We start from the raw sequence: 22,504 nt of genomic DNA, 5'->3' as shown, positions 1-22,504 counted from the left end.
GCGAACTCAAGGCCTATCAAAATCAAAAATATCACACTAAAAGATACAATTTGATGCTTAATTTTAACACCAGGATTTTTTTTAAAATGTATATCCAAGCACCAAGTTTTTAACTGACATTACTGAAGAAAAAAAAAAATATTGCTTTATATTTGACCGAGAAAATTAATTTCATAGTAAAAAGGTGTATCTCTGAATTGTGCTGATTTTAACATGTATCGATTGACTTTTATCGCGTCTAAGCATTTCTAAAGAATCGGTTGTCCAGGTAGGTGACTGCACATATTTTACATTTTGTAAGTATATACAATGTTATTAACAAATAGTTCATCTTATTTCTACGTCAAATGCATCCATTAATTACGAATTACGAATTACCTTTAAACGTGGTCTAGTTTAAATCTTGCAAATTTCACTAACACTTTTGTGTCTGTTGAGTCATTCGATGTTTTCGTCTTATATAAAACGTGTTTTATTTTGTTTTTAAGTCTCAGGGTCCTCAAATATGACCAAAATATTTATCCTGAGTAAGCAGTTGGACAGCCACATCTTAAAAACATTTTTATAGAGATTATCCAAAGCTACAATATGATACTTATTAAACTTTTGGCTTCACATTTTCATCAAATTACTTTTATTTGTAGCCTAGACTTAAGAATGTAATCATGAGCAATTTCAATATCCTGTCACTTAAGATAACAGAGGAATTATAATGGAGGTAGAACTTTTTGAATGACCCTGGTCATGAATACGCACCTAATTAATATTAATAGAGACATTGCGATTTCCAAACGTAGACATCGGATGCACGTTGATCTGTTCAAAACCACTCTCATGTATCGAAGCGAGGTCACGTATTTAGCTATTTTTGAAGATATTCCACGTGCAAAATCGACGTAGATACATCGTTGAAAATGCACAAAATTTGTCCATTTCACATTATGTTAAAGACAGTCAAAGATAATGAACATACGAAGGAAAGTCTAATTATTATTATAATCCTTTTTGTTTGTAACAAATCATTATAATAAAGGTACAGCGATGTGTTAAAAATGAACTAAATTTAAACGCACTATTCATACGCAGAGATTGCCCATTGAAATGTGTGTGATTCTTTGCGTACAAAAAATGACATTGCGATATCCCATTTTGGATTCCAACATAGAATAAAACGCAGATGCTACGTTGAAATATGCTGATTTTACCTCATGTCTAAGTCCATGCAACGCACCCAATTTTCAGGACGAAAAAGTCTCATTTTGAAAGTAAAGTCATGATGTATGGATGTAGTGATCTTTAATCTACCACAATATATGTTTTTGGGCAACTCTAATATTTGGGGAGCACAAAAAAACAATTAAGTTTAATCAGCATGTAGGTCAAAAGTTTAGTCATAATCAAAAGCGGCATGTTTAAATTAAGCAGAGACTCAGCTTACTGTTATTTTTTCAATCACTATGCCCTCTATCGTCCTAGATTAGATTAGATCAAATATTATAGTCTTTATTCAAGCTGACTCTTTCTCGTAACGAATGAGCACAATCCAGTTTGGAACCGAGACTAGCAATATTTAACACCGTAATAACGTACGTAAAAACGTATGTTCTACGTGTTGCGTTTGAAAAATCGCAATGTCTCTAATATAGTCACTGTAACGTACTTACAATTTCCTATTAACATTGGCGGTATTATGACAAAAGTTGGGGAGAAGGTACCGATTGTCAGAAGTGGAGGAATATTAGTGAAGTAAGTCGCAACGCAGGCTCTTGTGCACATCATCATCATGCCGCTTCGCCTTGGTATATGCTTGGTCGTGAAACTTGTTGAGGCTGTTGAACCAGAGTATATCGAGTCTTGAACACACACGCACAAAACAAAACCGAAGAAAAGGATAATTTAGAAGAAATTCTGATTCAAAATATTATATATTAGATATGCACTACAGTAATAGTATTTCAAAATTATAACACTCAAGCTAGTGTACGTATACACATCTGTTTGTGCAAACGTTTGTCAAACGTGTATAGTCAAACGGTATAATTATAAACGGATAAGGAGCCACACACTAATTTAACATTTTTTTAAAAACGTTTGTCAAATGTTTATGGAGCACAATTTTTTCAAACATTTTATTTTAATCATCTTTTATTTGTATTACAAATGTTTGCCATACGTTTTGAAATTAATGTTTATTATTTATGACTTTTGGCCAAAATTATGATTTTTTAAATTTTTGGTCAAAATTTCTTTTTTAAAAATGTGATTTTGGGGTTAAAAATGTGATTTTATTTTCGGTTTAAATGTGATTTTTGGTCAAAATTGATTTTTAGTCAAACTCAAAATGTGATTTGTAGTTTTACGTTGCACAAAAAAAAAGTGGGCCAAAAAACCGTTTTGGGGATTTTGGGCCAAAAATGAGCATTTTGGCAAATGTATATCATAAACGTTTGGCAAACGTTTGTGATCGCTAAATGTTTGTCAAATGTTTGGCGGAAGCGGCTATGTGCATACTTCTGATTTATTTTATTAAAATTATATGTTTATGTTTACTTAATGTTAAACAGCCCTACCAAAGATATTCTAAAAGAAGCCAATATGATGTTGCGAGTGGCATCGTCTCCATATTTCGTTACCATCATGGGTTTATTGAAAAACCATGATGGTCATGGCATCATCATGGAGTACTTTGAGAACGGATCGCTGAAGGAATTTCAGAGGAAGTACATGAAGTGTGACTGTTGGGCGAGAAAAGTCAAAATGGTTCAAGAAATAGCATTCGGCATGACTTATCTCCACAACCTAAATCCACCGATAGTTCGAAGCGATCTGAAACTAGAAGATGTACTTGTGGGCAATGGGTTTGAAGTTAAGGTAGGCTAGATATAATTACTCATAATGAAAATGTAATAGATTTTTACAAGGTTTTACAAGCACCTGAAAATGGTACAATTGTTAGTGCTTTGAAAATATGACCCAGCCATTAGTATGCAAGAGTATACCGACATTATGTTCCTTGATTGTCTGAGCCAAATTCTAAATATTGCATCTTTATTTCGTAAAAAAAACTTCTTGTTTCACACAGTAACAGAATATAATGTGAACTTTATGATCAATGCCAAATTTGGTAAAATTAAGCTTATTTAGAAAACAGTCACAAAACAGAGCTCATGCTACTTCGTGCACAATTAACATATGGAAATAATCCGCAATAGCATATGCAATAGAATAGTAGATGATAATAAATTGCTCAGACAATTACAGAAAATTTAATTAGCACACTTTAGCCGCTCTGATAGTCCAGTGAAATTAGTGTAACTATGCTTGATGAAAAGTAAAAAAACTGGAGAGCCGAATGTCAAAGTTGCTTTCATTAACCTGGGTGTGCCAACAATCATGACAATAGAGCACTTGTGTGATGATTTAGTCCAAGACCCCGAAATTTATCCTCTGCCTCATTCAATTCCTTTATATGTGACAATCATTTAAAAAAAGTCTTAATGTATGATTTCCTTCAAATTTTAAATTTGTTATTGAATTCTGACCCTTTTAATAACAAATCCATCAAATTACATCAAATATGGACTGTGAGGCAAAGTTTATAACAAGAGCAGCCAAGAGAACCTTCCTGTCAAGATCCTCTTTATTTGTCCAAGGTCCCATCCCGTCATTGAGTATGATATTATATAATGATATAGAAAGAAAGAAAATGAAATAAAGAAATATGGAATATATATAATAGAAAGAAAGAAGAAAGAATGAAAAAAAGAAAGAAAGAAAGAAAGAAAGAAAGCAAGAAAGAAAGAAAGAAAGAAAGAAAGAAATTTTCTTCATTCTGAATATATTTGACCAAAGACGAAATTTAAGTACACAAACAGACAATTCCAAATTTTATGGACGAATTCAAACTTAAAACAGGATAATAAATATAACGAAAAATCTGTTTAATTAACTGAGAAAACCTATAATAGTAATATTTATCGGGAAGGGTTTCTGTCCATTTTGAGCTAAAATAAAAATGTAAAGTGAAAGAAACCCTGCTGGGTATTTTGGACGTTTAACATGCAGTTCTGAGGACATAAAAGAATTATGATTTTATGTCGAACCTTGCTCTGTTGACCTACAAACACGACAAATTTGACCGATTCCTTTAAGGTGCAAGTTGGGACATGTGTAAACATTGCAAATATGCCAAAAACTCGGATTTGTAAACCAATTTCATATTATAAGATCGTACATTATGGGTTTAAGGGAGAGTTCAGGATGTTTGGATCATTTTGAACAGCGTTTTTCACAACTTCGCCAAATTTCAGCTGATATATCTAAATACCACATTGTAGCCCATTGCGCCTAGCTTTAAAACAACATTTTTTTGTTAACCCATTTTTGCCCGATGAGTATAGTGTTCACATACCCTAAGCCAAACCCTAATTGACCTTACTGTGCGACTGTACATATGTGTGTATCAAACCCACAAAGGCAAGCTCATGTGTTCTTTGTTCAAGAACATGAAATGATGTGCTTCCCTGAACAATAGAGTTGGTTCACTCACTGCACACGCTACATTTAGGTATGAACATTCATGGATTACATGGCTTAGCGTAAGCGTGACTGCTGTTTTAGATTATAATTAGGATATATTGACAATATTAAACTTTACTTTAAAACAGTTGAAGTGAAGATGAATTTCCTATAGATCAACGGATTCAGGTCGTATGGTTCTTTGCCGAGACAAAGTCGGACAAACTCACTGAAGCAATGTTTTATAGGTCTGTCACACTACACCGAATAGGTCTTCCGTACAAGAAACGGATGGTATTTTAGTAAATCCGTTGTTGTTCGTCAATGATCGTTTTATGTTCTTTTTATGTCCTGCTATCATCCGCCAAATGCGTTTCGTGTTAGGTGATGATCGTTAAGTCCGTCGGCAAGTTTGTGCATGCACAAAACTTGAAACGGAGTGTACCGAATACACATGTTCGGTATTTATCCGATGTGTGTTCGTATGGTGCTGCATATTGCCGGAGTTTGTTCGCTCTCCTTTCGTTCATGTTCGTTCTTTGTTCGTTGCACTCGGCCCGTGTTCGTTGCAAACACGTTCCTGTGAGGCCTTCACCCCCCAAATATTCGGTGTGATGTACGTTGATCCAGTCCGTCTTAGTGTCACACTACACCGGATCGGTCTTCCGTACAAGAAACGGACGGTATTTTAGCAAATCCGTTAGTGTTCGTCAATGTTCGTTTTATGTTCTTCATATGTCCTGCTATTATCCGCCAAATGCGTTTCGTGTTAGGTGATGCTTTTTTAGTCCGTCGACACTCCGTTTCAAGTTTTGTGCATGCACAAAACTTGGCCCAAAAGCCTGTGAAAATTACTGCCGGCCCGTCGATATGTAGGGCCCGTGACATGTTGTCACCAAAGTCAGTATTTAAGACGGTCTATTACTGACTTTAACATATCAATCCATGCATGCTTTACCTGAAATTACGAGTCTGAAGTCTTATATCTAAGTGTCAGCGGACCAGTGTAACATTTTAAATTTTGAAAATTCAGTTCGGGCCTTCTTTGTTTTTTGTTTAACATGTTTAAGGCAATAATAGTGTAAAAATGATGCACCAAAAACAATTTTCCAAATTTTCCATTTTTAAAACTAAATTTTTACACAATAGGCCTAGACCTAATAATGTAAATAGGCCCTACAGTCCCCATGCAAATGGCTTCAATTGGACCTTCATTTTGAAAAATGGACAAGTCTTCCTTTTTGCTTCTGCTATGGACATCCACGTGTTATTTTTAAAACAATATTGTTTATATTATACAATAATGGTGAAAATTTTTCAATGGCTTCAATTAGGCTTTCGTTTCACCAATTTGCGGCTGTTTAAAATAGTACCCAATAATAGTGCTAAAATTGATCCAAAAAAAATAACAAATGGCTTCAATTGGGCCTTCATTGTCCAAAGGTTTCTCACCTCTATTGCCCCCGGACGCTGGTTGCCCTGATATATAAGATTTGTAGCCCTTTTGTACTTATTAGCCAATATTTGACCATTTTCGTCAAAGTTTTCCCCCTTAAAGTTGTCTTTCCCCACTTTGTTCACCCTCTGAAAAAGTGCTTGCTACGTCACTGCCTCTAAGGGTCAAAAACCCTCTCAAACACCCTCTCCTCCCCCACTTTTCTGATAGGGTGGACGTCCCTGTTGGTGCCACATGCGACGGATTCGCCGGTCATTAGTCGGACGTTGAACGATTGAATATAAGACGCCTGCAGGATTATTAGCAGCCACAACGCATAGAGAGACGAACGGGAATCGGACCCCTAAATCCGGTCATTTGTCGGACGTTGACCCCCAAATCCGGTCATTTGTCGGACGTTGAACGATCGAATATAAGACGCCTGCAGGATTAGTAGCGGCCACAACGCATAGAGAAACGAACGGGAATCGGACCCTCAAATCCGGTCATTTGTCGGACGTTGAACGATCAGATATAAGACGCCTGCAGGATTATTAGCGGCCACAACGCATAGAGAGACGAACGGGAATCGGACCCAAAATCCCACCGAATCTTCTGCCGGACTGGTGATTTTTCCACCGAATAAAATATTTTTGTATTCGGTGATGTACGTTGATCCAGTCCGTCGTAGTGTGACAGACCTATACGGGATCTAAAATGAGCGTTTATTGTGTTTCGACAGTATTTTTTGTGGGACATGAGAGCACCTCGGACCTATCGAATTGCATTCTGAATACGAAGCATGTCTTTCTGATATCAAATATTTTTCATTTTTTGAAAATCACAATATAATACAAATTTTATGACAAATTATAAAAATTTGATATTTTTTAAATTTTGATATATAACAGTCCTCGAAGTAAATTATATAAATCTAATGATATATTCTTAAAGTGTAGGTAGCAGGGAGGAAAAGCCGACGGTCAATTGAAAATTTTGACCTTTCATTTTGAAGATATGGATTTTTTTCCCAATGGACCTAATTTTTTTTGGTGTTTTGAAAAAAAATCCATATCTTCAATACGAAAGGTCAAAATTTTCAATTGATCGTCGGCTTTTCATCCCACCTACATACACTTTAAGTATAAATCATCAGATTTATAAAGTTTACTTCAAGTACTGTTAAATATCAAAATATCAATTTTAATGATTTGCCATAAAATGTGTATCAAATTGCGAATTTCAAACAATCAAAATTATTTGATATCAGAATGACATTCTTCGTATTCAGAATGCAATTCGATATGTCTGATGTGCTCTGATGTCCCAAAATAAATACTGTCCAAACGTTCATACCCCAGCCCTTAAGGAACATTTTAATGTAAATTATGCACTACCCAGCCGAAATACAATCCAGCAACTAGTGCTGAAATTCCTATCAACTGGATCTGTTCATGATCTACTTAGGGCAGGACGTGGAAGAACAGGAAGATCGGCTACAAACATTGATGTCATACGAAGAGCGGTGGCGAAAAGCCCAAGGCGATCAGTAAATCGACTTTCAATGGAGAACAACGTACAGCGTACAACTGTTCATCGAATCCTCAGAAAAGATCTTAAGCAGTTTCCATATAAAACCCAGATAAAACAGAAAATGAAGATTACGCATTGAAAATAAACAAACAAACAATCAAACAAACACAGCCAAATTAAACAAAACAGATTTTAAAATGATAACACGTTATATCGTGTTCACGTCTCAAATTTATAAAAATGGGTTTTACGGTACGGTATCAGGGTTTTCTTTTAGCATTTTACTGAAGGGGTATTTTCAAATTTTTTGGACCCTTTCAATTGTGAATTTTTCCTCTGAAGGGGTCAAAAACATTGCCCAAGGGGTATTTTTATAATATTATTTTTGAAGACATTTTTAACAATGTGTGTGTTTTTGGAGTAGTGGTGGATCTAGAGCAGTCAGAAGGGGGGGGGGCAATTTTAGACGAAAATAATAAATTGTAAAAAATGCTCTAAGAAGTAAAAAAACACTTTTGCAAAATGAAGACCTAATTTAAGCGATTTGGTAAACCATTTTGGCACTATTAATGTGTAAAATTTTAGTTCAAAAAGTTTGGAAAAGCCAAAAATTGGTGAAATGACGGTCCATGAAGCCTTTCGTTTGCAAGTTTTCCCTATTCTTGTAGGCCCATAAACTGTGTTCAACATAGAGCCTAATTTTTCAAATGTCGAAAGCAGAAGCGAAAATGGGACTTGTTTATCCACTACGCATTGGGGTGTCTGAGGGGTGTTTCCCCCGAGAGGGAACATTTTTCAAAATTAAAGTCCAATTGAAGCCATTTGGTGCATCATTTAAACAGAAAAAAGGACCCGAACTCAATTTGCCAAATTTCAAACTGACACTATATAGACTCCCAATCACTAAAACATGCATGGATCGATGCTGACAAAATGTGATGGACCCTCCATATCGGGAGTAGGTCCTAAATGTCAAAAGCCGAGAAAATAAATGCACAATATCGGGTGTTTCTCTAGTCAAATCTTGCAATATTTGAACGCGTACGTTTTCAAGATTTTGTACGTGTTGGACTTTGGGACTTTGGATTTGAAGGGGTTCGCAAAGTACCTGAACGCGTAAATACGCGTGTTTTGTGCGTTAAAGAAAACCCTGCGGTAGATATCCATTAATTTCATGCCAAAGGGTCATGACCACATAGGTATGTTTGGTATCATAACATTTCTAAAAGAATTATCTACATACTGTGCAATTTTTGTAACAACACTATTAGCCCAACGCAAGTTATGGCAAATTCACAATGTTAAGAGACTTTTGGGACACCCGGTATAAAGCAAAAGAGATAAATGTGACATGGAATATCGAAAGAAGACACTTTAGGGTAGGATCGTTAATGGATAAATAGCCAGAAATCTGCCCGGGTTTTTTTTCTTCACAATTTGGGTTTGTTGCGAATTTGTGATGTTCTTAATGTTTAAAATATTGTCTGAAACATGTAGTTTCAGACCTAAAGTTAACTGGCTTCTTGGATTTTTTGAGACATTTTTCAAGGTAATTCCTACTCTCAACATTGTTAATAATATTCGTAAAGGCCGATATCTGAATTTCAAATTTTATAATACCATAAATTACGAACTCAATATCTTCGCTTAGGAATGTACGATTTCATTGGGGGAAAACGGCGTTGTGGAGCAAAATATCTCTATATTTAAGATATGTAAAAACCTCAAAATTGATAACCTGTCTAAAAGTGTCTGTTTATGGCATGACACGTCACAAATAAGTCATCACTTAGAAACAGAACATGCTTTGACCAATATTTAATAACTTAAGAATGAAAGAAAGAAGTTGTCAAATATTCTTTAAGCCTGTAAATCTGTTTCCTTTTCAAATCGGGGATTTAATATTTACTCTGATAAACAAGATGATGAAATAGAAGAGTTAGAATATGGGCATTCCAGAATATATGCTACGTGTCATGTCAAAAGGAGACACTTTTGGGCAGAATCGTTAATGGAGAAATAGCCAAAAATCTGCCCGGGGGTGATTTTTTCACAATTTTGGTTTGTTGCGCATTTGTAATGTTATTAATGTTTAAAATATTGTCAGATAGTTTCAGTCCGGAATATAACTGGCATCTTGTATTTTTTGAGACATTTTCAAGGTAATTCCTACTCTCAACACTGTCAATAATATTTTTAAAGGCCGATATCTCAATTTCCAATTATTTTATAATACCACAACTTTCGAACTCAATATCTTCGCTTATGAATGTCCGATTTCATTGGGGAAAACGGCGTTGTGGAGCAAAATATCTCCATATATAAGATATGTAAAAACCTCAAAACTTGATAACCTGCCCAAAAGTGCCTCCTTTTGACATGACACGTCACATATAATATTATTTAATTCACACAATTATCGATTTCGATTTGAACTATATACATTAAAATGCGTCCATATTCGTTCAGCAAGCTCAACTTAATATGTTGAAATGTCCTGAAATGAGATGAAATGCTTTCATCTAAACTACTATCACGTCGGCGTAAATTCTATTTTAAAAGACAACAACTTAACTTTCTAACTTGCCAACAACTGTGGATAGGAATCTCCAGCCCCCCCCCCCCCCCATTGCCTCCCATGCATGCACAAGCATTTCGGTGTATTTTTATACCTCTTGAATTTGTCTGAGGTAGGCCTAAACACTCTGCTAAACATAAACACGATCTTAGTATTCCTTTAATTTCGTCAACAGATTGGAGACATGGGTCTAGCAATCAGCCGGAAGTCATCCCTTCAAAATGCAGGATCTGCTGGAACACTAACTCACATGCCACCTGAAGCCTTTAGCCCTAGAATGACACAACCAGATGAATTCGTTGATGTATACTCGTAAGATTATCAAAATGGTTTTGCCATCTTTGTCATTATTTTATTTGAGGGTTTAAAGAATTATATGATAACAAGTGGCCTACTTTATAGTTTTAGTCATTAATATGCTTTCTGAAGCAACTCATTATATATTTGACCCGAAAAAGTAATAAAAGAAATATGAGGTCAAAGGTATACAGGGATCAAAACATTACAACATTCCTCCTGGGCATTCCTCAGGTCACAAGGATTCAGAAAATGTATAGTTGGACATTATGGCATACATACGACAAATCAGACTGGAGTTATAAGCAAAAAGCTCAACATTAGAGGTTGAAGCCCTGTAATTGATGGCTTTAATCTATTGTTGCAGTTGTCAAACTATTTTGTTAAGCTTTTAAATTTTCTGGTTGACTAAATAAACAATTCCCATCTCAGCAGGGTCATTAACAATAGAACAGTGACAAGCTTTCATCAGGGACCGTGCAAAGGGACTGGAAACGGATACTTGATAGCTATTGTTATCAGATTATCTTTTACGATCTTCGATTACATGCGAGTTGATTATTTATTAGTTCCGCATGTTGCCCTAAAGACCTTTTTTTTTTGGTGTTCCATATCTTCAATACGAAAGGTCAAACTTTTCAATTGATCGTCGGTTTTTCATCCCAGCTACATACACTTTAAGTACTTATCAGTTGCCATAAAATGTGTGTTATATCGCGAATTTCAAAAAATCTAAATTATTTGATATCAGAAGGACATTCTTCGTATTCAGAATGCAATTCGATATGTTTGATGTGCTCTCATGTCCCATAAAGTTACTGTCCAAACTCTCATACCACATCCCTTAATAGAAAGTGAAAGTTTATTATCATACCTTTTCATTGTTGTAGCCTAAGATAGTACTTTTAAGATATTTTATTTGTAGTTTAGGATCTCATTGAAAGGCGCCTTGAGGTCAGTTCTGGCATAAGGCGCCCCATAAATGCGTTTTTATTATTATATATTATTATTTCACTTGTATCCCGTCATGCACTGTTCCAAGGAGGTGTGACGTAGTGCATCAACCTCAAAGATCGTGTGCAACAGACGGTCATGACCATCAGTTGCAAATGTTATTTTTTCGATTACTTTGTCTTAATATTGGTATACTGAATCTATATTTGGATAAATAAAAACCAATGCCACAAATATATAATTATTTACAGATCGATTGATAGAACATCTGTGTAAAATATATTTGTTCGCGAAACTTTCTGAAACTTGTTCCGACAATGTCCCATTGTAAACATGTGTGCCCGGTTTTTAGTTTTCATCTTATAAAGAGTTTAAGTGTCTGCCAAAATATCTGTATAATGAACAGAACTTTACACCGCCAGAGCATGATGCATTTTGTGACGGGCGGAATGCAGCGGAAGTACCCCCAGGAATAATGCATGATGGGATAGAGGGGAAAATGACTATATAGTATGCTTGGTTGTTTTTCATATCACAGTAGTAACCTAAGTTCTTCTTTATGTTAACTTTAACTTCAGGTTTGCCATTACCACATATGAACTTGCCAGTGGAAGTGATGCGTGGCCTCAACTAGAGAACTGTAAGTATATAATTGTGATCAAATGCTCCAGTTTTGTTCTTAATTGGTTATTGTTTTAATACAGTCCTTAAATATCATTTGTAGTTGGCACAAATGCTGCAAGCGAAAAGTGATGTATAAATGTTACCGTATATTAACGGATGCAGGTCAATTAGTGTTAATGCCTTAATGTACGATCTTAGAATTATGAAATAATTAGTAACACATTGAAGATAATATTATATCGAAAGCTTTAATCTTTTTTTCTTCCAACCTGAAGTTTTGTCACATTTGTAATATTGGATTACTATGTATAACATTTTTAGGGAACGCTCCGATTGCCGTATGGGTTCTTGGAGGAAACCGTCCAAACTTAGAAGCCATCCCTCCAGATGCTCCAGCAGAACTCATAGATATTATCAGAAAGTGCTGGGTTGGTGAACCAAAGCAAAGACCAATATTCAAAGGTAAAGTATAAAAATATGGCTTTTTATTGCATTTAGATGAACTTGAAGAGACACAGACCAAGAGACGGTCCACGAATTGTTTCATAATTGCAGTCATTTGTTTCATATATGATGCGATCAAGCAAAATCAGTTGGAACTCGGCAATCCTAGTTTTGAGATATGGGCCAAACAATGTGCATAGGAGTGGAAAATCAAAATTACCTTTTTTTCAAAAATGGAAGAAAAAAAATCTTCTTTCACATGAAAATATTTTTTCAAGCTATCATGAAGGGAAAATGTTAAAAAAGTGACCCCATCCATCTTCGATAATTGTCAAAAATCGTAAAATTATTCCAAAAGCTCGGATTCGGATTTAGCGTTTTGTTATGCCAAATTTCTTATATCTTAAACCAAAGGTATCGTTGCTAAGTTAAATATGTATTTACATAAATGTTCTAAAAATGACTCAATTAAACTTGATTTTCAACGTTTCTTTTTTTTTAATGTACCGGTGTTCAAATTGTTGTCACTTTGTAACCAAAGGTCGTATTGACATGGAGTTTTCATTAAATCAGAGCTTAGAAGAAAACGCTAAAATTGATAATGTAAGATAATAATAATAATAATAATAAAATGCGTTTATAAAGCGCATAAAACTAAAAGGTCACTATGCGCTGAACAACTTAATTACACTTTTAAGTGTAAAACTTACACTACAAAAAGCATGAAAGAGCAAAATATAAAACAGCAAACAAAATAAACGATAATGATTTTAAAACCAACAGCCTCAGGAAACGAGCAAATGACACAAAAGGAATGAAACAGTGGATTGAAAGCATTAACAGCATGGCAAGATTTAAAAATCATCAACAGTAATTTTAAAAACAGCAATTTTAGATTTAAAAAGTTGGTAAGCAAATATATACTACCAATATAATAATATACACAATTAAAACAAGTTCAAAAAACAGGAGCTGCAACAGACAAGCGGAAGACATCGGCAAGAGTTGTTATTAAGTGCCATACACAGATTTAAAAAGGTGAGTCTTCATACGCGATTTGAGTTGAAGAATCACATAAGTACTTATTAAGAGGACCTTGTATCCAAGGCCTATAAGCACGTACAGTATTTTGAGTGTGATGAAAAACACCTGGAAGTTTCCAGCTTCAGAAGCACTGCTGAAGATATGTTCTTCAACACAGCCTGTTCATCAACTATAGGTATGCATGAGCATCGACGAATATATTCAGACACATTCATAAAATGCCAGTCCCACGTCATGAATGTTTGAGCAAATTATACCCGCATGCAGAGCATGCAGGGTATCTTCCCATCCTGTGGTTTCTCCTCCTCTTCCTTTGGTCATGGCTAGCGATAAAACTACAAGGGCCCCATATGTGGTACACTTATGGACCCTACCCCGTAGATGTGCCTTTTGCCTATCTTGGCCCCAGAGGTTAAAGGTAAAAACACAAAGCATGCCGTTTCTCATCAAATGAAGCAGCCTCAGGGCCCTGAGTTGGTACACTGATAGCCCCAGAAGTACTCTATAAATACAAGTATACATGAGCCCCACATGTCATATACTATGGGCCCCAGGGCCCCAAATTTTAAAATAAGGGGCAACAGGTTGACAAGGCTAGCTCTAACACTACAAGGGCACTAGAGCTCATATGTGGCACATGTATGAGCCCTAAGTTGTAGATGTACCTCTTGCCATTTTTGGCCCCAGATTTTCAAGGCTAGGGGCCCCGGAGGCCCAAATCTTAAAACAAAGGGTCGACCGTTTCTCAGCAAATAAAGTAGCTACAGGGTTCAGATTTGGTATACTAATAGGTCTTAAGCATTATATTGTTATATGTATATATGAGCCCCGTGTGTCACATAATATGGGCCTCAGGGCCCCAAATGCTAAAACATAGGGCTGGCCGTTACTCAGTAAATAAAGCAGCTACAATACCCAGCTCGAATCTACTGATAGCAGCTAAGAATTATACTTCAACATATGTGCATGAGCCCCATAAGTCAAATATCATAGGCCCCAGGGCCCCAAATGTTAAAACAAAGGGCCGGCTGTTTCTCGTCAAATAAAACAGCTTCAGGGCTCAGAGATTGTACACAGGTTCCACCTCATAATTATTTTGTTATATGAACATATCAGCCCCATATGTCACATAATGTGGGCCCAGGGCCCCAAACGCTAAAACATAGGGCCGGCCGGTACTCAGTAAATAAAGCAGCTACAGTGCGCAGCTTGAGTCTACCGAGAGCATCTGAGAATTATACTTCAATATGTTCATGAACCTCATAAAGTCAAATACTTTGGGCCCCAGGATCCCAAATGTTAAAACAAAGGGTCGGTCGTGTCTCATCAAATAAAGCAGCTTCAGGGCTCAGAGTTTGTACACAGATTGCACCTGAGAATAATTATATTGTTGCTAATACCCACCCCATGGCCCATACACGTAGGACTAAACAGATCCACAGAGAACAGCGTAATTATAATATAGATGACATCAACGTTATCGCTGTTCCAGTTAAATTACATACCCATTGGTTGTTCCATTTAATTTACATACTCCCTCCGAAATGGCCACAAAATAGGCTGTTCCATTTAATTCACAAACTCCCTCTGAAATGGATGTTCCATTTAATTTACATACTCCCTCGGGAATAGCTTTCCCCTAATCAAACTGCATATTGTGAATTTCAATCTATCAAATTGCATAGCCTCACTGTGAATAAGAGAAACTGACAACAGCAACCTATGTAGAGTAAGAGAGACGACTCCTCTGGGAGGGGACCCAGGGGTCGGATGACTTAACGAACATGAACTTCTTGCCAGGACAGAACTACACAACTGACCCCGTACAACCTACGACGGCCTCAGACAAATCTATAGACAAATCTACAAACCTACAAACAGATCTATAGAGGATAGTGTATTATTATATAGATATGTAAATATATATGAGCCCCATATGTAACATATTATGCGCCCCAGTTTCCCAATTTACACATATTTTCGCCCAATTGGGCGACTTTCTTTAGAAATCCTTTATTTTAAGTGGTACGAGAGTGCAACCTACATTAAATTAAAGCTTGTGACTTGGTCTTTCGCTTTTTACACATTTTCCGCCCAACTGGGCGACCTTTTACAATTTCTTTATTTTAAGTCCTCAGCAAATAAGGACTATAAGTTTGGGTACACCGATAACATGCGGGTATAGCCGTATTTGTGCACAAATATAGGGCCCTCTAGTTGTTTAAAGACCAAACACACTCAATGCTGTATAGATGTGTAAAAATATTTATGCAAATTATGATTCTACAGATATTTTACGTTATGTTACGGAGCTGTTTGAAGACTATTATGAGCGTGGGCTGCGTAAAGCAGATAGAGCGATATCAGAACAAATGGATCTTGTTCAAGTAAGTGGCAAACATAAATAAAACAAACGTAGATGATTCATTCACTCGGAACGTTACTGAACCCTCTCTAATTGTTATACTTTGTTGTGCTGGAAGTCGATCGATACGTGTTGGAATCAACACAATGCTGATTCACGATTTTGCTTAGACGTTAAGTTTCTTGGTCAAATATTGGTTTTTCAGTAATGTCAGATAAACCATAGTGCTTAGATATCCTAAGTATATCCAGAAGTATTGCTGTTAAAACAACAATTCCTAGTGTTTAAACTAGACACGTAAGATTTGTGTTTTTTAAAGAAATGAATTCGGCTCATTTTTCTGTATTAACCTTTAAGCGTTTTTAAACTAATTTAAAAAGCTTCATAAGGCGACAAAAAGAAAATCCCAGTTCTACGGGCGGGCGGGCGGGCGGTCCGTCAAGTGGGGTCGGTCGGTCAGGCGGTTTTCTATTTCGTACATGTCTATATATTATAGTTTATAGTATTGTCAGAATTTCCAGGTTTCTTTTTACTTCCGACTGCTAAAATGTCTAACTCGGTACTTATTTCGAACACAACCAGCAGAAATAATCGACATTTCTATTGTGGCATGCAGAATCATCAATCCATTGGTATATTTACGCGTTCATTTTGAACAATAAAATTGACAGTCGAAAGTTAAAAATGTTGCAATCAAAACGGACATTTTGACAAAACTAGACCCGTACAATTTGCTCTAGAAGGTGCATGGAAAAGGTCTTTCATAGCGAACTAAATTATATAACTTTCAAAAGCTAAAAAGTTAACCCAAAAAATGCTCACAGGCCACGTTCAGGCCTGTAAAAATCACAATTCTTACACTAGAAGACTAAATGTCATGCCCAAGTTTAACACCAGGATTTATATTTAAAACACATAATTCGTCGGACGCATCACATACTGGTCTATCTCGAAAAACACGCATTTCGAGAAAATCGCAATTGAAAATCTTCGTATTAAGTTAACCTTTCTATAATTTAATTAGACTATGGATTTTAATGAAAGTGGTTTATTCCTGCCCAAAACTAGCCATATGCACCTTGTACTTTTGCTGTTCTCGGACATTTTAAACACGTGTCTTTGCTGTAATTTAAAAGGCCCGCCTTTTGCGTGATTTGGCAGTGTCCCTAGTCTATTGATTGTATGCTAATGCTGTTACTTAATCATGTGTATGATTATTATTGGTTATATTAAGTCGATCTTGAACAATCACGATGACTTTAATAGAGTATATTATGGAGATATCTTATGGCGCACCATTGCTCTTCCGTGAATAAATTATGCATGCGCTGTTTGGACATGCGGGGGTGAAACAGATATGAAAAGAATTGAAAACCTACAGTTACAAATGGCCCGGTATATTCTTAAGGCCCCACGCAACACTCCGACTGCTGCTCTTTATGGCGACTTAGGATGGCAATCAGTTGCTTCCATCCAAGAATCTTGTAAAATAACTTATTTTGCTCGTCTAAGTTCAATGGATATGCACCGATGGCCAAAACTGCTTTTCAACACTTTATTTACTCTAAATCATCATAATGTCAACCAAACTCGTTTTAAATGGTTAAGTTGTATCAAAACTGCTCTTGATAAATGTAATATGAATCAACACTTCACTTACAACTCGTCACTTAATCCAAAATGGGCAAAGACATTCAAGAAGATCAACAAAGATGTTTACGAAAATGCATGGTGTGAAGATGCAAGAAGCAAATCTTCCCTCACAGATTATGTTAAATACAAGATATCTCTTATTTTGGAAAAGTACCTTCTTGACGAAACTGATTTCAAAGGAACCAACCTGAAATTTAAAGCACGTTCTAACATCCTTCCCCTAAATGGCAGAATATATAGATGGAATGAGGGCATGGACAAATCTTGTTCTCTTTGTAAAGGAGCATTGAAGACCTCAGACACTTCCTTTTCACTTGCAGCTCTCTGAATAATATTCGTTCTGAAGAGTATTTAAAGCTGGAGCGTGACCTCGGTGATCGAAATCTAGAGGCCCTTTGGCAAACATTCATTGCAGGTGATTTAGATATAAAAATATGTTTCATGTTAGGTACCCCGTAAGTTGGGAAGAAGGTGGTAATTGTTTCGATATATTTTGCAAATCCTTTTTAAAACGTGCGTGGACATATAGATCATCGATTATTAAGGAAATATAAAATTAACTGATAAAGTGATGCTAGTGGAATTTGTTTAAATGTTCTTTATAATTAATTTGTTTAATTGTAAACCTATGTATATAGGACTCTCTTGTACATATATAATATGATTGTAAAATAATACAGTTTTAAATTCAAAATAATTCCAAATCTGTTTCACTATAGGTCTAATACAAATAATGATGCTGATAAAATCTGTAGGCCTATCAAATGTACTTTGTAACTTGATTTGATTTGATTTAATTCACCTATGTACATATGATTGTAAATAGTTATGATTGTAATTATTGTAATATAGGCCTACATAAGTTTGATTTCGTGTGCATGTGTGTGAGGGTATGTATGTGTGATATGGGCGTGGGAGAGTAAAGGTGAGAGGGATGAGAGCGTGGGGTGTGCGTGATTTGATTTGATTTGATTTGATTTAGCCTACCTTTGTACATATGATTGTAAATAATTTTGATTGTAATTATTGTAATATAGACCTACATAAGTTTGATCTTGTGTACATGTGTGTGAGGGTATATTATGTGTGATATGAATGGGGTGAGTAAGGGTGAGAGGGATGAGAGCGTGGGGTGTGCGTGAGTGGGTTGTGTATCTTTTATACATTGTATATTATTTAATATTTATATTGATTACTATGAGTTATTGTTGTTATTGTTTGAAATGTATTTTTTGTCTTTTATATGAACGCACCGCCAATTTAGACGTGTGCCGTTGATTCAAAATCGTCTGTTCAAATAAATAAATAAATAAATAAATAAATAAATAAATATAATTTTTACAGAGTTGTTTGAAAGACAAAGGTACAGTGTTTATGTAATCATTGAGAAATGCCATGAAAACAATCCACATATGACGTCACGAGTCAACTCTTAAAACATACTGACTGCCCCTTGTATAATATGCATAAGCAGGCCAGACTTGTTACATGGTGTCGGTAGTGGTTTTCTGGCACTGTAGATACCCCCGCCTAGGATAAGACGAGTCCGAACGCCGTGGACGTCGCAAAAAGACAAAAAGAATACCATTTTTGAAATGGATTATGTGGGCGTAAAATAAAAATGGAAAACTTTCGTCGAATCACCAATAAGAGGTGACGAGCTGTGTCGCCACTTATAGACTGCGCGCTGTCGGCTAGACAGGTTCGAAGAACCAAAACGAAAATCGGCGATGATGAGAACATGCTTTGAAGAACTTTGAAGTTGTTGAAAAGATACGTCAACAGAAGAAATCAAGATTTTCCGAGCAGAGTGATCACTAAGACATGCAGCAAGAAATACTTCCTGTTTTGGTAGTAAAAATTAAATGACAGTGAGTGTGATACACAGCAAGTCAGCAGGGCATGCAGTCATGGACTTGTGATGTTTCCTGATACAGAGTTGTGTTTACAATGTAATGAATGCCATTGGACACCGTGTTTTAAAATGTGACGCCATTTAACACAACATATGAATCATGTTTCTAATATATGCTAGCTATTAAACATGAAGAATGTAAGCATTAGTCGGTAGCTGTAAGCTTGCAGTACGCGAGGATGTTTGCAAGCCATATGTGAGATGTGATGTGGACAACGATGCAAGAAGCAACGACTCAGAGCGACGACTCAAGGAGCAAAGTCGCACATCAGCATCGGGTGTAAAGTAATCCAAGATTCCCTAAAAGCGTGAGGATGCAAAAGACACCCAAGAGACCAAGATAACTCACTAGTCAACAGTGAAACTTAACTTTCTTCAAAGCAATGTTTGGTTTATTTGATTTTAAAGAAAGAAAATCAAAGATAAAAAAAGATAAAGTTCAAGATTTTTACTCAAAGAAAGATGAAACAAAAACATAAATAATACGCTGTATTAAATGCTGTGCCGGTTAGCGACATATTCGTCGAGAGTGAACGACATGCTTCCGAACATTTGCGAATCAAGATTACAGAGACTATTACGCTTCCAAGACGAAAGCAAGGAGAAATAAGGCACAGGAACTTAAAATTAAAAAGTTGATTCATGTACATTGTACACCATCTGCACAAAGCCATTTTTCGGTCTTGCCTTTTATGTAATTTAGGCCAGTTATAATTTGGACCAACATTTTGATGTTTTTTTGATGATGCTCGATGTATTTTCAAATTAATGTTTAAAGGGAACGATAAGTGTCTTGGTGTATCCTATAATAATTATGTTCCCTGAGAATCTTCCCCCGACGAACTTATTTGTAGAATCTTCCCTCAAATCCCCCAGACCCCAATGTTGAAAGTTGTGACCGCCCATCATGTGCATGTCAATTTACTATTGGAGTGCCCCCTCCGGTTATGTGCATAAAGTCATGTTTATCATGTTTTATATTATAACAGGTGCGACATTTGAAATGTAAAATACATGTAACACCGGGTTATGTAATGTAATAAAATATTTTATACCCCCCTTCATCCTGGGCCACCTCTGAAACAAACTTATATATCCATAATCCCCCACTGTGGGGCCCTCTGAACACTATACCTGGGTATGTAATGTAAGAATAAAAATATTTCCCTGCCCCCCCTCTTGATAAGGCCACCGTTGAAACAAACTTTATACCCCCCATTGGACCCTCCTGTGAAACACTATGATCCCGTGTACATCACTGTGTTGAGGTTAAAATGATTGCCGTCATTTTAAATTATTGAATTAACATTTAGGCGTATTATGACCCTCGATACATATTGAATATGGAGACAGATATTTTATCAGTACAGGCAACTACTTGACTCACATGCCTGCTCTAACACAAATTCCACTACTGGTTCAACTTGTTGGGTAATCTGGGAAATATAGATATTTGCCGGGATATGTGCAGATCACAAATAAAAGAGGAATGACCTTATAACCCACATGAAGCTTTGTTACCAACATTACTGGTTCTGTAGTTGTTGAATGCATATTAAATACTTCCAGGAAGCTTTAGCTAGTTGCCAAAGTGTATTTCTAGTGACAATAAGACTGCCAGTGTTGTCTGTAAATTTATTCCAAAACCCCGACCAAATCAAATATACTACTATTTATCTGTCATTTCATGACAAATAAAGTAGCCTATAGTTTAAGTCATATTAAGATGACCAAGTGTTCCACTTTTGGGAGTTGAACAATAACATGGTCTTGTTGCAAGAGGGAGCCAAAACTGTGTACACCTTCCTTTTATTTATATAAATTGCGTGTTATCAGTATTCAATCGATTGAAAATCGTGATCCTTTTCTGGGCAACCGATGTTGGTAATTCTATCAAATATGATTGAAATTACACTCTAGATTTAGATGCAATGATATGGCTACTCATAACAGGTTGCTAATTAAATTCCTATTATCAGGGAGGCGTGATAGGCGTGACTGAAAATATTGTCATTATTTTGTGGTTTTCAATACATTGTTATACATTTATTTTAAGCATGTGATAATTAACTTTTTTTGTAAGTGAACAATATTATTTTTGAAATCTTTTGATATCATTATTTTTAATTCAATGGAACTATAAAGTGACATTGTAGAGTTTTGAATTTTGAAATGTTATTTGTTTTAACTGGAATCTATCTTTCTGTGGGATAGATAATGCTGGATTAATTGTCAAGTTATTATTTATAGAATGTAAATGGTTCAGAGCATGCTGGTAGGAAATGGAAAATTGCACTTTCATATACCGTTTAATAGATTGTGCAATTAATTCCAGTTTGATCTATTGCATTTTTATGCAACAAATCTGCAATAAAGATGCGCTCAGCAATGTCCCCTACACTACTTTCACGCATGTCTCTTTCAGGAAGCTGATGAAACCAGAGGTACTGCAGATGATGGCATGGACAGTGATCCTTGGGGAAGTCTTGACAGTGACCCTTGGGGAAGTCTTGAAGATATGTCGGTTAAAGATAAAACAGGTTGGTTTTGTTACAATTTTAATTAGTATTAGGCACCAGAACCAAATTTGTTCGATCTTTGGATCGACCGTCGATGCTGCTTTGATGCTTATTATTAATGAACTAACAACTAATTAATGAGAATTAATGCTAAATTTATATTGGTCAATATCAAAAGATACTAAGATTCATACGTTATCACAATTAAGAAGACATTCCTATTTTCCGCATACGAAATCCTTAAACAATTTTATGCAATCGTAAGCAACGGGTTCACTACATGGCGCGGTAACCCGTTTATTGGTTGAAAGTTGTAACTCTCTTCACGGTTTAAAAAACCTAATCAATCGTTAGATAAGTTGTAACTTTTGACATATTAAACAACGAAATTCGGCGTTAATCATCCCGAGTTAAACGTCTAAGCAACTTAGTTGTTTACAAAGGTTAAGCATTTATTGTTTACATATATTAATTTTTATTCAGCTATTGTTTACTTATTTAATGGGTTATATTGGGACCATGAAATATTGGGTATTCATTTCTTTCTTTCTTTTTTCATTCTTTCATTCAAAGTCCAATAATGTGTGGACATCAGAGTGCAGGCAATGATCATAAATTTGCTTGG

General features: G+C 35.8%; 1 protein-coding gene across 1 annotated transcript; it reads left to right on the top strand.

Moving 5' to 3' along the window:
• The first annotated feature begins 1,690 nt into the window (after positions 1 to 1,690).
• LOC140169254 (receptor-interacting serine/threonine-protein kinase 2-like) lies at positions 1,691 to 22,460 on the top strand. The gene is made up of 8 exons (XM_072192511.1): positions 1,691 to 1,746; positions 2,565 to 2,871; positions 10,240 to 10,376; positions 11,894 to 11,955; positions 12,261 to 12,401; positions 15,717 to 15,814; positions 21,786 to 21,900; positions 22,453 to 22,460. The coding sequence occupies exons 1-8, from the start codon at positions 1,691 to 1,693 to the stop codon at positions 22,458 to 22,460; spliced, it is 924 nt and encodes a 307-aa protein (XP_072048612.1).
• The last annotated feature ends 44 nt before the right edge of the window (positions 22,461 to 22,504 follow it).

The sequence above is a fragment of the Amphiura filiformis genome, chromosome 14, assembly GCF_039555335.1.
Source record: "Amphiura filiformis chromosome 14, Afil_fr2py, whole genome shotgun sequence".
Taxonomy (NCBI): domain Eukaryota; kingdom Metazoa; phylum Echinodermata; class Ophiuroidea; order Amphilepidida; family Amphiuridae; genus Amphiura; species Amphiura filiformis.
The sequence above is the reverse complement of the archived record's forward strand: the minus strand, read 5'-3'. Positions and strand labels throughout refer to the sequence as shown.

Coding starts and splice junctions, on each gene's coding strand:
- LOC140169254 (XM_072192511.1), top strand. CDS start 1,691: ATGACAAAAGTTGGGGAGAAGGTACCGATTGTCAGAAGTGGAGGAATA. Junction 10,377..11,893: donor GAATTCGTTGATGTATACTC/GTAAGATTATCA, acceptor CTTTAACTTCAG/GTTTGCCATTACCACATATG. Junction 12,402..15,716: donor GCAAAGACCAATATTCAAAG/GTAAAGTATAAA, acceptor ATGATTCTACAG/ATATTTTACGTTATGTTACG.